The sequence below is a fragment of the Carassius auratus genome, chromosome 38, assembly GCF_003368295.1.
Source record: "Carassius auratus strain Wakin chromosome 38, ASM336829v1, whole genome shotgun sequence".
Taxonomy (NCBI): domain Eukaryota; kingdom Metazoa; phylum Chordata; class Actinopteri; order Cypriniformes; family Cyprinidae; genus Carassius; species Carassius auratus.
In genome coordinates, this window is record NC_039280.1 from 12,883,925 (window position 1) to 12,904,401 (window position 20,477).

The 20,477-nt window shown below is 35.9% G+C and overlaps 1 protein-coding gene across 2 annotated transcripts in view; it reads right to left on the minus strand.

Annotated features, from left to right (window-relative positions):
• The window catches only part of srbd1 (S1 RNA binding domain 1), a 60,838-nt gene that overhangs the window by 13,584 nt on the left and 26,777 nt on the right, over positions 1-20,477 (minus strand). For both annotated transcript variants that reach the window (XM_026224229.1, XM_026224228.1), the window contains exons 17-18: positions 4,124-4,230; positions 2,324-2,491 (exon numbers count right to left, since the gene is read on the minus strand). In XM_026224229.1, the coding sequence (XP_026080014.1) occupies positions 2,324-2,491; positions 4,124-4,230 (275 nt within the window). The remainder of the gene's footprint in view (positions 1-2,323; positions 2,492-4,123; positions 4,231-20,477) is intronic.

The following is a 20,477-nucleotide window of genomic DNA, read 5'->3' on the forward strand; positions in this document are numbered from 1 at the left end:
TGGTTAGAGAGTTTGACTCCTAACCCTGAGATTGTGGGTTCGAGTCTCGGGTCGGCAAAACCCCGACTGAGGTGCCCTTGAGCAATGCACCAAACCCCTAACTGCTCCCTGAGCGCCACAACATAAATAGCTGCCCACTGCACCGGGTGTGTGTTCACAGTGTGTGTTCACTGCTGTGTGTGTGCACTTTGAATGGGTTAAATGCAGAGCACGAATTCGGAGTATGTTTCACCATACTTGGATGTATGTCATGTCACACTGTCACTTTTTATAAGGCTCAACGGTTTGAAAAGCGAGATGTGCTCTGATTGGCCATCTATCCAGTGCATTGTGATTGGCCGAATACCTCAAGCGTGTGACAGAAATGTTACGCCCCTTAATATATTGTGATGCCTTGTCTGGCCGGAGTGATGAGACAAACATAAAACCCATTATAAACGTGATATTAACAGGATTTGTATTAGTTTCGCTTATTTAATGAAACAGCGTCACACACACAGCCTAGAGTGAGCAAAGGCTGGAGGCCTAGAGTGAGTGTAGGCCAGCTTGAGTGAGCAGAGGCGGGCGGTTTGAGAACAGCATGGCTGGCGGATTCTATGAAAGAGCATCCTATGGGCTTGTGGCAACCACATGTGACGACCCCGGGCTGGACTCCACTTCATCCACGGTGAAAGCCGATCCAATGATCCATAGTGTAAAGTTAGTGTAAACATTCATTTAATTTATCTTTTAATAATTGAAAATTAAGCAAACTTTATTTTTTGGTGAACAAAGGGGATTTACTATTAAAAATAAAAGATGGAAGAAATGTTGTGTGACGTGCTTCTGCGCCATTCATTAACAGACATGCAGAACGTGCAGGATTCATATTTAAATAGACTGTTCCAGCTTAATATTTAAAGATATAAGTCCATATCGTGATTTGATGTGAGTGCATTGACCTACTTTTGATTAATTCATTCAAAATTTGACAAATTCCATGACATTCCACGTTAAACTGTAAATTCAGTTTTTATGACTGGATTCCGCGATTCCCTCTGCGTTTTCTGCATCGCGGAAATTATACAGTAGACATCTGCATGCTGTTCGCCCAACGACTTAAAATCGAGGTTTCTCCATATAATGGAGCCAGTTGTCCTGTTTTTTGTTTTGTTTTTTGACTAGTTCTGTAGCCTCTGGGCTGGTTGTGGACAACGCCATGTTAAACACGAGGGGAGGGGGAACAAAAGCAAAAAGGCGGGGGCGAGCACAGCACAGAGAAGACGAACAAGCAAAGTGGCAGAATCAAAATTTAATATAAACAATATATCGATATATACGATATGTCAAAATCCATATCGTGTTTAAAAAATATCTCTATATATTTTAAATATCGAGATATCGCCCACCCCTACCACACAGTGACGTGACTTTTATAAAGAATATCTCTTTGGATTTGAGACTTTAGTCTTTGCAACTTTACAGATCTTCTTTATGCACCAAGAGCTTGTAACACTCCAAAGAGAAAGTAAAAATTTAAATCACACCATATGACCCCTTTAAGTCACTTATTGAGTGAGTTATTGTGTCATTCAACCAATTCATTTAAAACACTGAATCATTCAGTAACAAAACCACTGATTTCTTGGAGAATGTTTAATACTTCTGCTGTGATCTTTGTTTGGAACTATTTTTGTTGAGAAAATAGAACAAAAACAGTAAATATTATGCCTAAAATGTAAGTAACTTAATAATTACCTGACTACTTTACTTGTTTATTAGACTAAAATCAATGTGACATTTGCAATCGTGAAAATATTCAGCAAAATATCTCCCTTGTCAAGGTGTTACTTAACTATATCATGTTACGAATAAACTAAAAAATTTTTTTTTTACCTTTGTTCACTTCTGAGTTTTTTTCTGTGTGCTGTTACGCTTATGTGTTTTGAAGTTTTGAAGGTTTTTCAACATTATTTAATAGCACCTGTAGCATTAATAGTATTAATAACTATTATTAATAATAATTACATTCATTTATTAATTAATATGAATTGTGATTGTATTTTCTCCATTTGGAGGCAAAACTCACCATTAATATTGGTTAAGCCACTGACACATCAACCAAAGTAAGAAAAGTGTTCAATATTATAATTCAAAGCTAATTTTTTGACAAATAATTTACATCATTTTACACACTGAACCTTTATGAATATATGATAAAAATAATGCATAATTATTTTAAGTTAAGGGGGCGACATCTTGTCCCACTAACCCCCTACATAATAGAAAGGCAGCTTGGTGCAAAACATATAACTGTAGAAGTGGCATGAATTTGGAGGTGTACCTGCGAACGGTCTCAGGGTTGATCCTGATGAAGCCGGCACACTGCTGGAAGCTCTTAGGACCGAGGCCTTTAACCAGTTTTAGCTGCTCTCTGTTGAGAAAAGGCCCGTTCTTTTCTTTCCACTCCATAATACTGCGTGCTCGACCTGCGTTCAGACCTGCTATGTGCCTGATAAAACAAAACACCTCATTTAAAAAAGGGAAATCGGAAACACTTTAGTATAGGGACCAATGCTCACTATTAACAAGTTGCTTATTAGTATGCCTATTATTAAAATATTGCCTGTTTATTAGTACTTACAAAGGTACTAATTTATATTCTATATCTTACCCAGTACCTACATTTAACAACCTTGGTGAATAATCACCAAATTATAATTATTTTTATTTTTTTTTAGGCAAAAGTCCAAGTTAATTGCTTGTTAATAGCAAGAATTGTACCTTAAATAAAAGAGCATTCAAAACATATATGATTGAAAAAAAAAATCTACTTTCTTTTTTTTTTTTTTTGCTAATGTTCTAGGCTAGGACGTTTTGCTATTTTTCTCTGATGTTCAGAACTGTCATTCTTAAACACACCTTTGATGCTTTACGCAATCAAACTTCTTAGGTAGCAATGAGATTGATTTATATGTTAATACCCAGCATTAACCACACTTACTGGATCAAGATCTTCGCTTTAAGTCCACCGAAGGCCATGGAAACTTCTATTTTATACTTATGTAATCCGTGCATATTCACAAACATGAAGTCCGATATTAGTAAAATATTGAGAACATTTTCCAGCAGAATTACCAAAATGGCTGCCTAAGATCTCATAATCCTTTTGACATTTCCATATAAAACAGAACTGCATTGAGACATTTTGCAGTGAGATGGTATGGGCAATTCGAAGTGGCAGCTCCCCTAAAAGCAGCTATGTAAACATTATATGTCATCACTTATAAATAAGGGGTGAATACCACTGGAGCCACAAACACATCGTCTGGAGCTCTGGTACTGAGAGCTCATTTAAAGTCAGGTAAACAGATGACCTGATCCCAGCCTACCTCACGAGCATTTAACCCTGCATGTTAATGGGATCACACAGCTTTCCAGCTCAGTATAGTGATGTATGGGTGTCTAAGTAAACCATAAGTCAAAGGCATAATCCTTAAGAGTTAAATACAGAAATCTGATATTTGTGAAATGTGCGTATTTAATACTAATGCTAACAGAATATGTATCTGAATGAATGCACTGACGAAACATGAAAGTGTACCTGCTTTCATAATTTTGTTTTGTTTTAACTCGCTTATACTAACTTCTTGTGTTGAACAAAGAAAAAAAATATAATAAAAAAAATAAGCTGTGTAAATGAAAGCTAACATTTTGAAGTCACATCTAGGGGCATAAAGACGTGATCCTGATTATATTCCGGAAATATAGATTTCCAAATCACTGTTTTCCGTAGTGCAAACAATTTGCAATTACTCACGAAATCCTACAAGGTATTAGGCAGATCGAGTGGATGTAATGAATGTGTACATTTCAGTGTTTCTGTAAGTTTATGTGACTAATATTCAAGGCTATATATCTCAGTTTGTGTATATGTTAGCGAGCGGCAATGTTTGTGTATGTAGATCACAATGTTTGTGTGTAGTGGGGATGTGAGTAGATGTTACGGTGCGTGCGTCTCTGAGTGTGTGTGTGTGTACACGACGTGTAGGGTGTCAGACTAAACAGAGCGCTAAGCAATAACGGCGAGCCGAGTGAGAAGTTGCCATGTTGTGACTCCTGCTGGAAAGTATTTGGCCTCTACCTCATCAGCGTCTCTGAACAGATGTTGATGTCCACTCCCACGAAGCTCACACACTCCTGCACCACCCCATCCAGCGCTGCCCTCAGCAAACTCTGTGACACGTCGTGCTGGAAAGAGTGACCACAGTCTTAGAACGTGTGTTTGTGCAAGAAAGGAAAAGGAAGGGCTCTGTTCTTGACCTGGGCTCTGAAAACGAAATCAAACACCTTGAAGATGTTTTTTTCTGGTATGCTGACTTGATTCAATCGTAATTTTGACATGTATTAAAAGTTCACTAAATCGCTAGGTTACTTTGAAAATAATTGAAACGCTAAAAGTTCTACTCTGTGTCTTTCGAAATGTCAAGAATGTCTACATCTATTAGATATCTCAGCAACAAATCGTGCTGTCTCAGTCACTTTCCAAAAACAAGCCGCTTTGCAAGGCCAACGGTGTGTCACTGGCAATCAAACGGTAACCCTAAATACTTTGCGGTGTTCATGCTGGTCTGAAGGGGGAAAAAGAGACGGCAGAATAAAAAAGCAGCCAGTGGATTGCTTTGCCTCGAGAGACACAGAGAGAAGGTCTGAGGCTGTTTTCATTGGAAAGCATCGGTGACACTTCAAAGTCCGCTCACAGGGGTTTTCCATTAAGTGCAGGGAATTGATAAAGTTAATCCAGCCGAACTTTTCACACTTTGGAGGCGGTTTTCTAAAATGGAGATGGAATTCAAAGCAAAGAAAACCACAAGGCCAAATTCAAAACTGACCAAAATTAGGAGCAAGCAGGGAACTCTGACAAGCCTTTGTCTGTCTTGCATTGGGACCAGTCTCCATATGGAAGTTGTTAAACCAATGCTTGAGACCTGCTAAGAAGAATGTGCAATTTTTCATTTAGAATAACTCATTACGACGAACACAACCTGCACTTTTACAAGATATTCATGCACTAGCTACAGTTCATCATGGTGGCTTGGGAGAAAAACTATAGTTTTACTCATATTTAAAGTTGCAATTAAATGGAAATAGCAATAGATTATTTTTTTCCACCATTTCCACCATTTTTCCAGCCCATTTCCACCATTAAAAAAATAAAATAAAATAATAATAATAATAATAATAATAATTTCAACTTCACAATTCTGACCTTTTTTCTCAGGAATGCACAATAAAATCTCACAATTCAGACTTTTTTCTTCAGTCCAATTGTGGGGGGTTGATTAACTCAGAATTCTGAGACATAAACACAATTCTGAGACAAAAAAAGTCAGAATGGTGAGTTTGCATCTAGCAATTCTGACTTCATTTCTCAGAATTGAGTTATATCTCGTAATTTTGAGAAAAATAATTCAGAATTGTGAATTTGTATCACACAGGAAGGAAATAAAAAAAATCAGAAGATATGTACACTCACAACTGCTAGAAAAAAAGACAGAAATGTGAGATTAAAATAATCTCAATTACCTTTTTTATTTTTTTTCAGGGGCAAAATGGATTTCATCTGAGTGAAATGGATTATCGAAAAAAAAAATAATGGCAGCTGTTATACTTATTGTGTACCTGTTTTCACATTGTACTTATATTTAAAAATACCTTTCTGTAATCACATCTGTAATTAATTTCTCTAGTTAGATCTGCATTACCCTCTCCACATGTACCTTAGCCCACAAACCACCAAAACCTGTCCCTAACCTTAACTGTGTACCACCTCAATAGCAGCAATTTTAAGTTCAACATGAACACAATAAGTACATTGTACCTAACAATTATTACAATTAAAATAAAATAATTTATAGCAACCAACATGATGGGTTCAACACCTTAGAAAACCCAAATGTAGTTAAACTACTCAAAAAGCTCATCGACTCCATCTACGACCTAAACAGATTCAAAGCTCTTTTGATGAACTGTTGAGCATGTGACTTCTAAAACACCAGCCCATTTAGGGTTGTTAAAGGATGATGAGAAACTTCAAGGGGTCAAAAGACTGTGTTCTCTAATTTTCTTTTTAATTAGGGGGAAACCCAACAGCAATGACAGCTTATGGTGGTTTGGGAGTGTACAACATGTACTGCCTGTTCTGTGTACATTTCTGTGTGAAGATTTACAGTGCGAGTAAGATCTAATGCACTGAAGTTGTCTTTGCATGCACTAGTGTGTCATTGTGTTTGTGTGAATACAAATTCAGTATATTAAACAGACCGAGAAGCCCACGGGCCTCTTATAGCTAACTCAATATACACATTCAACCTCCCTTGTGCACACACGAATACACACAGTCACACACTAACACAAGAACAGGCAGAAATAATAAACAAAGACATAGACGATATATTTCCCTCATATTTGGACGCAGTGGTTTACTTTCAGAGAGTGTTAGTGTTTGAAATTACACAACCAATGGGAAAAAGTAAGAAGTGGGTCTGAGATGGTGTGGATCAGGATACTTTATCCAGAATATATTTTGTTTTAATCATCCTGGGGCACGTTACAAATCAACTTGACTTATAAGGCCAGTTTAGCTGGGAATGAAGAATAGAAAACATGAAACAGTGTAGAGAAACTTATTCTATAACTAAGCATGTTTAGAGGAAACATGTATGGTGTGTATTCAAGACTGACTGTTAATATCCGTCCATCTTGTTTCACATTAAACACAAAGCAATTCAATGTGCTAGCTAAAGAACTGTTTTCCAATTATATAAAACGCAGTGCATTTGGACTGCGAAAATGTGGCCAAAAACATGGATAATGTCAAAGTGGTCTGAGAAGCAGATGTTCGGTTAAGAAAAAAAAAAAAAGAAAAACCTTCACCCTCAAACCAAATGTTTTTGCCTAGAGAAATCTGATCTTGTAAACTCATTAGCAGATCTGCGTGTTTGTCCACAAAACACATGTCCATCGAGAACAGGCACCAAAACACTCAAAGAAAAAGGTGTGATCGGAGATGTTATGGGATGAACAGACTTGACTGAAAGATTTTTGTGCATGGGTTGATTTAAATATTAAAAGACAGGTCAAATATAATATAATAATATTCTTGCAGTGAAATAGAATTGAGGTTTTAATGCTCAGTTCTTCATTAGCAGAGTAAATGAAATTAAAATGATGGACTCCTGCAGGCAGGGTACCTTATATATAAGTACTGCAGTGCAATGGAGATGAGGTTTTAATGCTCAGGTTTTAACTTTCGTTGACAAACAGAGTGATGGAATAGTACCCTATTAGATATGACTGAATGAAGATAAACAGAAATGGTTTAGACCAGCACAATGATAAGATCTCAGTGGGTTAAGGATGACTGAGATATTGAGTGACTGCTAGGAAGTGAAGTGGCTGAGCTATGCGGGTTAAAGCAAAGAGCAGAATGTGTGTTTTGACCTGACAGGATCCGGATGACTGCCACTGGAACAAGGACATCTGTGTGATAACATTTACTGTCTAGCCGTATACAATGGCGTAATCTTATCCAAGCAAAGACACAAAATCATTCATCACAGACTGGAAGAGAATCACACTTTGCAAATATCTTGAAGTTGTCATCATAACACTGCACCAGGTTGGGCATTTTCTTAAACTTTCAGTTAACGTAATTAGTAATGGTTTTAAAAACAGTAGCGGCATTGAGATCTCAGCACTAGACATCCCCTGGGAGTAACTGTGAGTGTAAAAAATGAAAGATGTGTCTTGAGGCTTTCAAGAAATCTGGCACTCTTTTTGTAATATCGCCTCAAGTGGTTATTGCGGTTCACTGCAACTTGCCAATAGTCAAAAAAGAATGAATGTTATTCTAGTATCACCTCCTAAATCTAGTCTGTGATACACAAATGATACACAGTGGGAGAACACCACTGGCTGTAATATTCTGTCAAAATCTCGCACACATTTCCTTTGTAACCTTAGAGAGGTGAGAAATATATGTACACTACTGGATCGCATGTGTTGAAATGAAACATGAAATCTAAACAATAAACACTGAAGCCTGAAGGCAGAAGCTGAGATATTCAACGGCGGTCCAATCATTCCTAATGATCCTTATTTACTCTAACAGTTTATTGCTGTTTTCCCATATAATGCTTATGGTGCTTTCCAAACAGTCACTCATCAGACTTATCAACACATTCACGATTAAACACAAACAGATTATAATGCTACAATCACTGACAGCTTGCTGATAATCAATAAATCAGTGCACGCTCAAGGTACTTCTCACAACAAACAACACCTTGTTTTTAACGTACAAAAACCGGCTGGTGCATAATATCCGGATGCAACCTGAGAATTATGTGGACAGGTTCCCATGTAGCTGCTCCCAAACCCTAAGGTTAGCTTTTGAGTATCTGGCAGCCGGTCGACTGTATAAACTGCCTTGAGCACGGATGGAGCGAAAATTCTCACAGTCCTTGAGCAGGCTGATAGAGGAAGACACCCAAAAAGTGTCGCCTGCGGGCAGTTTGGAGCTCTGCTGATGGAATGCACACTCATTAGAAAGTCATCAATCATCTCAACCCCCCCCCCCCCCCCCAGATCTGTTTTTTAAAGGCTGTTCCAGGAAGCTATGTGCTAGGGTACACTAATTTAGGAGGCGGGACGCCACCACTGCGATATTAGTGATCGCATACAGGGAGAAAAAGTTAAATGAATGGTATATGATTGAACAAGAGAACCGTCGGGCCGTCTGGCAATGCAGGGTCAGTAAAGAGTGAATTAAAATGAAAGTTCATCCTAAAATGAAAATTCTGGCATCATTTACCTACCCTCATGTCATTCCAAACCAATATGTCTTTTTTCTGTGTAATAAAAAGATATTTTCAGAAATGTGTTTTTTTTCTCTCTCAGTGGAAGACATGGGTCATCAAAACAGTTTGGTCACCAACATTCTTCAAAACATCTTTTGTTTTTCTGCAGAAGAAAGGAATGACACAAGGGCAGTGTTGGGAGGGTTACTTTGGAAATGTAATTGGTTACATATTACAAGCTACCCCATTTAAAATGTAATAAGTAGTGTAACTATTATTAATTAGCTTACACTTTATTTTAAGGTTTGCTTGTTTCAATACAATTATACATTTAAGTACTGAGTAATATGTACTTACTATATGGTTAGGGTTAGGATTAGTGTTTGGTTTAAGAAACATGCATGTAATTGTGCATAATTTATTGTTATTATAATAGTACATGTTTTATAAAAGTATATAACAAGTGTAACACAGACACCTTAAAATAAAGTGTTACCCTATATCAATGTAACTGATTACATTTTGAGTACTTTACTAAATTTATAATGAATGTTTTCAACTATTAATCCTTTTGAAACATTTAACATCTCAGTAACTAATACATTACAGTTACATTTATTTTGCAATTAAATTCTGTTACATGTAACTAGTTACTCCCCAACACTGCATATAAGAGTCAGCCAATAATAAAAGTATTTATTTTTGCATGGTCTATCCCTTCAAGGCTTCAAAAACACTTCAATCACTTGAGGACAAATTGAACAAAGCTGAACAAGAAGGTAAACATGGGCTGAAATTGTTGCGGCCATATTTGAGATATCAACCTAGACACATTGAATGTTTCCAGTAGTAACTTTTGAACAAGGCTTCAGCTTTCATCTCTCCAATCTCCTGTCAATCCTACTGGATATATCGAAGACTGCATAACCATTTCGATTAGTAAGTGTAAAACTAAGCTGGATCTGGTAGAGCATACGTTAAGAATCAAACCAACATCTCCAGCAGGGCCTGAGAAAGACCAAGCTCGCCTAAAGCCGATATTAAGCTTTCCATCTGTCTTCAAACACATGAGCCGCACTCTCTGCTCCTCGCTCACAGTAGGAAGAGCGGCTGACAGCTGAGCTCTGACATGGCTTAGCGGTGTGGTAACCCTGAAGACAAAACAACCAAAACTCAATTAAAGCATTGGGGAATAGGTGAAGAAATGTGGTGGGAGTTCACATAGTTTTTAAACCTGCCCTCTGTTTGAACAGACTCGTATCCCGGACCCCGTCATGCCAGGTATAGAGCAGGGGATGGGCCAGTGGTAACACAAATACGCAATTACATTGCCTCACCAAGCTCAGCAGAGCCATGGCGAAGTCTCCAACCCAATCACGCACACATGCACGGACGCACAAAAACACACAGGCTCACACAAACCACAAGATTAAATTCAGGTGCGAGGTCCTGTTTGGCTTGGATAGGCTCCAGTGCCAGAACAAAGTGTGTCTGTCCACACTCAGCCCAGTTAACAGGGGTTTTTTTGACGAAAAGCTGCCACTCCGAGACGTCAATCAGTTCCTCTCTCCTTTCCCCGCCCTCATGACCCAATGCAGATCTAACCAGCTGCAGGCTCTGAAAACACACTTCCCAGAGAGAGCTGAACACACAAAGATGTTAGACTGGGGAGATCCCTTTACATACCTCCCAAACCTCTGCCTCCTGTGTAACCAGAGACCTACATTTTCAGCAAAACACAAAAGCTCCAAACAAGGCATCTGAAAACGGCTAAAAGATGACTTGACAGCAGCGTAAAAATTATGAAGCCTGACAGAGCAGAAGTTCTGTTAAATCCTCCTTAAAACAGGCTACAATTTCTATCTACGACATACAATTTTTTAAATGTGCAGTCTTGTCTTGCCTGCAAGGTCATCTCAGACATCCTTAAATCTTGTTGTTTTGAACATATATTAATGTTAAACATTTTGAGATTTTAAAATCTCTTATGCAATCAATATCTATCTTTATTTGAAAAAAAAAATAGGAAATGTTTTTAATGTTTAAATGTTATATATAATAAATAGAAAGCAAAAAAAAAACATTATTTGCAATATATTTATTGTAACTTTTGATCAACTTAATGCAAACTTTATTCAAAATTAATAAGTAAATTTTAATAAAAAAGTTTAGACTACAAAAAAAGTAAATAAATCTCTATACAAGCTCAAAATGTAGTCAATTAAATATTTTAGCATAAAGCAGCAATAGAAAAAATAAATATATAATCACTACAGAAATTTCCATGACTTTGAGGCATTAAAACACTATTTTTATATAAGAATTATTCAAAGCTTGCTTTGTTCCACTAAAAACATTATGCATTAACTCTTAAAAAGCTTTCTGGCAGCAAATCAGATGATGCAGTTTCCTGGCAGTGAGCTGAAATTTTAACGACTAATTCTGACACTTTTCTCACCTACACTCTGCTCCATCTTTCCTTTACCTCAGGTGAAGCCTAGAGACCAGCTCTGGAGTCAGTAAACACCTGTCAAACAGAAATTGAGAGTCGCACCCACTCACACTGCACTACTGGACTCACTCACTGAAGTCATGAGAAACAACACGTACGAGGTTTGCTACAAATGTGAACAGCCCTTAGACAAAAAAGATAAAGAATAATTCTCATAGACTTTACCCAGGAGAGAAAATTAATTAAGAGTCACATAAGTAAAAGATTTATCATGCAAAAACACAGCTAGATCAGACTGAATGAAAGAAGGTGCTCAGCAGAGTGCACAACTCTTCCTTTTTCCCACGTGAAAATGGACTCAGCTATCAATCATTATCAATCAGCCTCCTGTCAGTCAATACCTTTCGCTCTCTTCCGTTTTACCCTGAGGGACAATCTCAGCAGACCCATTAAATAGAGAAAGCCTTCAGGAGTGACATCACTGCTGCTTTTTCACTACACAACCTTCTGAACCTTCATCGAAAACTGTTTTTTTTTTTTTTTTTTTTTTACAAAGAGATTGTTTATTGCCGTTCTGAACATGCAATAAACAGTGTGAAAACAAGACTATATTCTAAAGCTGTGTGATCAATAGTGGTCCTTGTGTGAACAAACATTTTAAAGTACAACCTAACATACGCATATTTCTGCATGTGTTCAGAAAAACTTAAACAATGACTAACATAATGTAATAATAAAGAAAGGTTAAATAATTAATAAATAAAGGTTTTTTTGCTGGTTTAAATGTCTGGACTTGAAAACACATGGGAAAGTGCATCAAGGAGAGTGACAGTTTCCTTAATATCCGGGGGTGTGTATGGTGTTTTCTCTCACAGCTGGGTAAAATGGTAAAATGTGCCCTCTGGGAGCTTTAAGCAGTTGGGAAACTTGAACACTCTCCACCTATGTCTCAGTGATTGACAGTTAACTATATAAACCTAAACTTTAGAGGTCCCACCCACTTCGACTAGATGGAACGCCAGGACAAAAAAAGAAACAATAGAGGGCGATCAAAAGTGTTATGAAGGTGACAGAGAACGAATTCAAATTCAGCTCAGCAGCAAACACTTCCACTCACTTCATAATGTTACTGTATATCGTATCATAAATTCTTCATAGAATTAGTGGTTATACTTTATTTTAAAGTCCAATTCTTGCTATTAACAAACCATTAACTATGACTTTAGCCTTGATAAACTCCTAATTTGCTGCTTATTAAGAGTTAGTAAGGTAGTTGCTAAGTTTAGGCATTTGGTAGGATTAGGGATGTAGAATATAGTCATACAGAATATTTATACTAATAAAAAGATAATATGTTATTAATAGTCATGCTAATAAGCAACTGGTTTATAGTGATAACTGTTCCCTATACTAAAGTGTTATTAAATATTTTTTTATTGATATAATATTTTAGATTTTATTTGGAGATATACACTATATCTATATTGATCATATTTTATCTATCTGTATCGTCTCTGTTGGATTTATATGTTGTGAAACAATATTATGTTATTTAATTAACTGTACATGCTCATTCAAATATATTTACATGTATATTGCTTCTGTCAACTGCATTTCACTTAAAGAGATACTCCACCCCAAAATAAACATTTTGTCATTAATCACTTACCCCCATGTCTTGCCAAATCCATAAAAGATTCGTTCATGTTCGGAACATAATTTAAGATATTTTGGATGAAAACCGGGAGGCTTGTGACTGTCCCATTCACTGTCAAGTAAATAACAGAGTCAAGGTCCAGAAAAGTATGAAAGTCCATCTGCCATCAGTGGTTCAATCTTAATTTTATGAAGCGACAAGAATACTTTTTGAAGATGAAGAAAACAAATATAGTGACTTTTTTTAACAATTCGTCTCCTCCGATTATTTATGCTTTGATTTAAATGAAAACAGTGCATCCGTGCAGCTTGGCTGACACAGAAGAGCTTGCGCAGTTTGAGTTCAGCTCATATTCTCCAAAATGGCAATAACGTGATGTGGAGAGAAACAGAGGAGACGAATTGTTGAATAAAGTCTTTCTTTTTTTTTCTTCTCATACAAAAAGTATTCTCATCACTTCATAATGTAACAGTCGAACCATTTATGGCAGATGGACTATTCTGACAATGTTTTTCATACTTTTCTGGACCTTGACAGTGTTATTTACTTGGCAGTCAATGGGACAAGACTCCTGGTTTTAATCCAAAAATATCTTTAATTTTGTTCCGAAGACGAACAAAGCTTTTGCAAGTTTGGAACGACATGAGGGTAAGTGATTAATGACAACATTTTCATTTTGGGGTGGAGTATCCCTTTAAGTTAATATTTAGAAACACCAATAATTAGTACTAATCTCAAAATAAATATCCATTTTCATACTGTATTACTAGAGAGAGAGAGAGAGAGAGAAATAATTATATAAAACAAATATCAGCAATAACATTAATTATAGCTTATTGGTATCAGCCAGAAATTCAATATTGGCTGTGCAACCCTATCTTATTAGTCTATCTTATTGTCCCTAATTATTTGTTGTAATTTATAAATTCACATAATTAAGTAATTTATACACAATCTTACCCACACACACACACAGTTAGTGAGGTCTAAACAGAGACAACCACTAAAGGCAAACTTTGCTCCAAAACTTACAGGTAAAACATCTTTTTCCCATCACTCAAAACATGTAATTATATATTCTGTAACATCATATATATATATATATATATATATATATATATATATATATATATATATATATATATATATATATATATATATATATATATATAATAGTAAACCCCTCTCACATGCACACACACAAACACACTTATCACTCAGCATGTCAATGCAGTGGAGAGGCATCATGTGTTGCTCAGATTATGTGGCAGGGTAAATAAACGCTAAGTGCTGACAGACGTGCAGGGGGTCGCTGTGATACACACTAGACAACACTCACACAGTGTGAGGTGACTCTTGATACTCTGCTAACATAAACCTGTGTGCATTCGTTTTTTAGGTCAAAAAGCTGGCAGTGAGAAGCATGTGATATTGATCATTTTGCAATTTTCTCTCCTTAAATGGCTCCAATGTTGCAGTGGAATAAATTTACAAGTTTACCTTTAACAATCTACTTTGCCCAATTTTAGATTTAACAACAAATTGCATTTAAGCTTGGAGTTTTGTTTTGTTTTAAGATTCACCAAACTTAATTTAACTACAATTCTGGGAGGAGTAATATATTTTGTTTTCTTTTGCGCATCAATAATGTATTTATTTAATAATAATAAAAATACACTAAAAATAAATATATTGTAAAATATTATTTAAATATAACTGTTTTCTGGTTCCATGTAAAATAAAAAGTAATTCATTTCTGTGAAGGTAAAGTTGAATTTTTGAGCAGCCATTACTCCGGTGTCACATGATCCTTCAGAAATCATTCTAATATGCTGATTTGGTTCTTATCCTCATAAATACATTTGTTGCTTAATATCTTTTTGAAGGAAACACACACACACACACACACACACACACACACACACATATATATGCAAAAGAAATTTTTTTAAATCTTACTCCTCCCAGAATTGTAGTTAAATTAAGTTTGGTGAATCATAAAAAAAAAAAAAAAGCTCTCTTATATTTCAACAAGAGGTTCTGCATAGTCTTGATGTTAAAAAAAGGGCAGCAGAGGGCAGGAGAGAGAAATCAAGCATGCAGGACAGCTAGAGAAAAACAGAAAGATGAAAAGTCAGAGCCAGAAGGAAAAAATACAAATCAGGCCCAGCCTTGAGTCAACATATGATGCTACTGGGAATCATAGTAGAATTAATTTCTGGAGAAAAATGGATTACTCATAATATGAGACTGCAAAAGCAAACAGTTAGAGACAGGATTAGCTCTCTAGTCCAGCTGACTTCTGTTTGAAACTGCTATTACTCAAAACTAAAAATCAGAGCCTGGCTTAGAAAGTTGGGAATGTGCCTACAATTACTTTGAACATTTCGTTGGATCAAGAGCAGAGCCAGACACAACATCATATACGCCGCATTATGTGAGAGGACACTCAACTGTTGGCATAAAGACAGTTTAAACATTACTGAAGTAAAACCCCTGGCCTTGTATAACAAACTAAACAACCCATTATTATTAGGAGAAGCATAAAACTAGTTTCTTATCAGACTGAATGTCACCTGACTCACCTGGTAAGTGCCGATACCAATGTGTTTGGGGTCGATCTTAATAAGCTCCGCTAAAGGGTCCTGAACACGCCTCCCAATAGACACTGAGGACAAAGAAAACAAAACAAGAGGAAATCATCTCACCATTATGTGTGGTTACTGCTCAAATATAATAATGAATGTCTCATGAGAACAACATTTACACTTTAATAAACCCACAGACTTAATTAAGAATAATTAGGCTCACATGAGCATTAGATCTATGCAAATTAGACTATTTAAATCATGCAAAGGCTTGTGTGGAATCTACTGCACTAATCACAGTTTAACAGATTATATTAATAAACAAGATTTGAAATATATGACTGAAGTATTTAACAATGGACACCCATTTCCACCACAGAATAAGATAAAAAGTTAATTGTGATTCACAAAATGTTATTTAATTTAACTTTTTTTTTTATTACAATAGATCACACATAAATCCGAGAAATCCGAGTTGTTGGATAAAAATTTGCAATTAACTTTATTTGTTTTTTTTATTTGTATAATTCTGTGGTGGAAACGAGCTCTTTTATACAAAACTATTCAGCAGTCAATGTAAATGTGACCACATAATATTTTTGAATATATACCAAAAAATGTGTATACACACATATTAATAATCATCGATTATAAAATAATCATTGTTATTTACATTCTTTCAGTTAACAAAAGTAGAAAGTTAACAATAACGCAAAAAAAAAAGCTAAATTAAGGCTGAAGTAATCTATGTAGAAACTGTGAACAAATGAAAAGATCATTTAACAGACCAAGCTACAGATGAATAAGCCCTCACATCTGTCAGAGAGAAAGAGAGAAACACAGCCAATAATAGACACACTCACTTATGAATCCCCCTTTCTTAGTAAATTGTCGAAGACAGGCAAAAACATGGGCCAGCTAAGAGAGGTCTGGTCAAATAAGAACTCAATTAAAGACAAATAAAAACCCAAATCAGAAAAACTTGAACCTAACTTATCCCAGGAAATGTGACCAGCCAAACACAATATTATAAAATGAAATGAACATAAGCAGTTTAGCACACTTGTTCCATTAGCTTTATCTAGTCTTGTTGAGGGTCAGCAAATGAAAGTCAGATTTTCATCTTTACTCGACCATATGTGCGAGAGTCAGAGAGCGACTCACAGGACAGATTGTGAGCCATGGCGTGGTTTTCTGCCCAAGCACAACCTCCACATTACAGAGAGTGGAGAGAAGTGCTTTTGTGTGCGCTGTACAAGGCCTGAGCTGAAACTCCATCCCTTTCCAAATATTATTATAGGCAGCAATTTCCCACAGAGTTCAATGTGGAGACGCAGAGAGTGAGGCTTGGTGATCACGCTCCAGAAAGCCACCTCAAAACCTCCATCCACAAGCACCTACTTCAGGCAGCACATCCACCTCGATCTGTACACAGACAACCACTACCTCTACAAAAAATTGTCCTCAAAGTATGAGCACCTTTGTGGATCAGAGCAGGAGGAGTCATATAATGAGCAAGCAATTTTAGCAGGACATATAATAATTGATATATATATGAATGATAATTAGTCAAAAAATTAATTCATTGACATAAAAACAATATACATGATTAGTCATGATTGAATTATTTATATGCTAGTAATAATGTAGCAGTGTTGATGCATGAAACACAAAACACTACACATTTACACACAACCCACAAAAGACAGTCCAATTTCTTACGCCTTTCATAAAAGCGATAAATATAGCTCCCTAGTTTGCTCTTGCACTTGACCAGAGGAAAATTTATGTTTAATCCCATATTGATTTAATGCTTTTATAGAGGAAGTCTGGTATAATTCTCAGATCCTGTTTTTGAGAACGTTTGAGCGATTTCCAAAGTTTTCGCCTTGCTTTTTTTTTTTTTTCTGGAGGAGTAAGAGAGGGTGCATGTGTGGTCTGAACACAGGCAAACCTTTTTTACAGAAAGTTCTGTTTCACAGAAAAAATATCTAATGGGTATGACAGACATAGAGAGAAGTGAATCGAAATGGTTTGATAGACTGTGAAAGACTATTTCCAAAAGTACTGTCACTGCTTCTGAAATCCATGTATTGACCACTGGAGACATGAATGTGGCCTACAGAAAACAGTGAGTCTGTTTCAGACGAAGGAGACAGGGTTGACTGAAATGGCAAGTAAAGGTCTGGTTGACTGGGAGCTGAATTGGACTGACAGATAAGGCCAGTGCGACTGAAGACGAGGATTCTTGGCACTGGAAAATATAAAAGCTTTGACATTCATGTGTACAAAGCTGTATGTTTGCAAAATCTTAAACCATCTCATAAAACCATCTTTAGCACTACAGGGTCAATAACTATTGTCAAAATATTGCAATTTTTTTATATCTTTAATTGCGATTATAATATTAATTTATTTTATATAGTTTTTATATAGTTTTATATAGTTTTGTCATCTTAAATATTTTTTATAATTGATATATTTTATTTTTAAATCATCTTTTCAATTTTTTTTTAATATATTTAAGACTGTTAGCACTGGCAGATGGGCGATTAATGACAAAAATTTTCAAATCTCCCGACAGCCATATCAACAGTTGATAATGGGTTATTACTAAAAGTAGGTGCTTCTTTGACTTAGGATTTTGTGTTTGTCTGATTCATAACCATTAAATTGCATTATGCAAATATCTGGTATTCTCTCAATTACGGCACCTGACCATTTTTTTTTTTATAATAAAAAATAAATAAAAACAATAAAAAAAACATAAGTTTGATCACGGTTCTGAAAGCATGAAAGAAGGAATATGTAAATCACCTGCACTCCTTAAGTTGGGATCCATGTCAGGCATCTCTTTAACAGCCTCTGGACTCACACTGTAGATGGACGCTCCTGCTTCATCTGTTATACTGAAACAACAGAGGACACACTGAAGCACATTTCCAAGTAAATCAAAGCGGTAACCTCATGAAGACCCCAGTGACTTATGAAGCTCCCTCAGTACATCTACAAGGTGACAGACCAAAGACTCAATTTAAATACATTTCCATAGAAAGCTTGTAGTTGATACTGCAGGCACCGAAGTTTAGAGTTAAACAGCAATGCTCGGATGACAAACTCATAATAAACAGCAATTTTCTGTTATATATTTTTATTTTTAATTTTTTTTCTTAAACTAATGAGAAAAAAGAAACAAAGAAAAATGTTCTGAGTTCAGGAGGTTATTGGGATGTTAATGACTGGTTTCTGCCACTCAAACAAATGTAAAACTTATGTACACGTATTTCAGAGGAATTTTTTTAATACTGCAGAAAATTATATTGAAAAATCTATCTGACCAAAATCTACTACTGACCAAATATTTAAAAATTTTTATAATCTTTTTTTTTTTTTCTAATTTAGCAAAGCATTATTATTTGTAAAAAAAAATAAAATAAATAATAATAATAATAATAATATAATAATAATAATAATAATAATAATATTATATATATATATATATATATATATATATATATATATATATATATATATATATATATATATATATATATATATAATTTTTAAAACATTTTAGCAATTTACACAAATCTTAAAGGATTATTGAACATGGCACCCCGGTTGGGAAAACACTTGATCTAACGGACCAAAGGAATAAGTGAAATCATGGGTCAATACTGACATCTAGAGGACATAATGGAAACGTGTTTGCTGCTAATGTATTTTTGACAAAACTAAAAATAGATTTTAAATGCTCCTGCTGGAAAACTGACCAGTGCATGCAACTTCTTATAATATAATTATAATATAATATTATTATATATTAGTAGTAGTATTATTATTATAATAATGCATTTCATAGAAATTTTATTAATATTATCATATCATTATGAAATTTAAAAAAACTATATATATATTCCTTCTCAACGGCTTAGTTCTTAACTGACCTCTCTCTGTAAACATCAGCAGGGATAAATGTGCTCTGTACATCATTATCACCAGTTCAGAATGACCCTACAAATTAGGGCAGATCCCCACTGCAGCCTCCATTACATTTGCTGCCTCTCTATTGGTGCCTAAGGGCTCCTTTGGTAACTTTGCCAATTAGTGTCATCATACTCATGACAGAACGCAGAGGCTTTGTGACACGGACCTCCAGTTTGACTGGTGTCCTCATTTTCCCAGAGCCTTTCCCTCCTCCTCCTCCCTCTCCATCCCACATCTGACACATCGCATGATAACGGTACTAACAAGCCCTGGCATATGACCTTGGGGTCAAGGTGGAGCAGGTTATTAGTGGATTATTAACAATTAAGAAAGAAACACATGCCAACCTTGATAAACATTAAAATGAAACTTAATTATATAAATATAAAACTGGATAAATATTAAATTATGTATTATTTATGATGAATAAACCACATAGCCTAAATAAATGAATTGTAATTTATTAAATCAAAAAGGCTGCAAGAGATAATAGATACAAGCCCTGAACCATTCTGACACCGATACACAACCCATCCACCAACCACTTCTCTCTCTTCATTAAGGCACGGCTGAACTTGCAGAAGGCCCAGCTCGAGTGGACACCAAGACATAAGAACAAAGACAAAAACTAGCCTGCAAGTGCTGCAGATGACTTGATGACCCTGAGGTCTGACAGTCACTCACTCAGTTACTCACACCCAAATACACTCACACTTTGGGACTATCATGTCTCTATGAGAGACTCTGGGCAAAGTCATGGCCGGTGCCCTCTAACTGTAAGTAACGGTGTTTCTCAGTGTTTGTCATCATCCTCCAGGCTGGTCCATCTCCCACTTCCGATGTCCATGACCACCGGGTGACACCAGGAGATGGATACATACTTTGATACTTGCCCCCTAAACACATGTTCTAATAAATGCATTCATCAGATCTGCCTGCAGGGCGAAGAGATA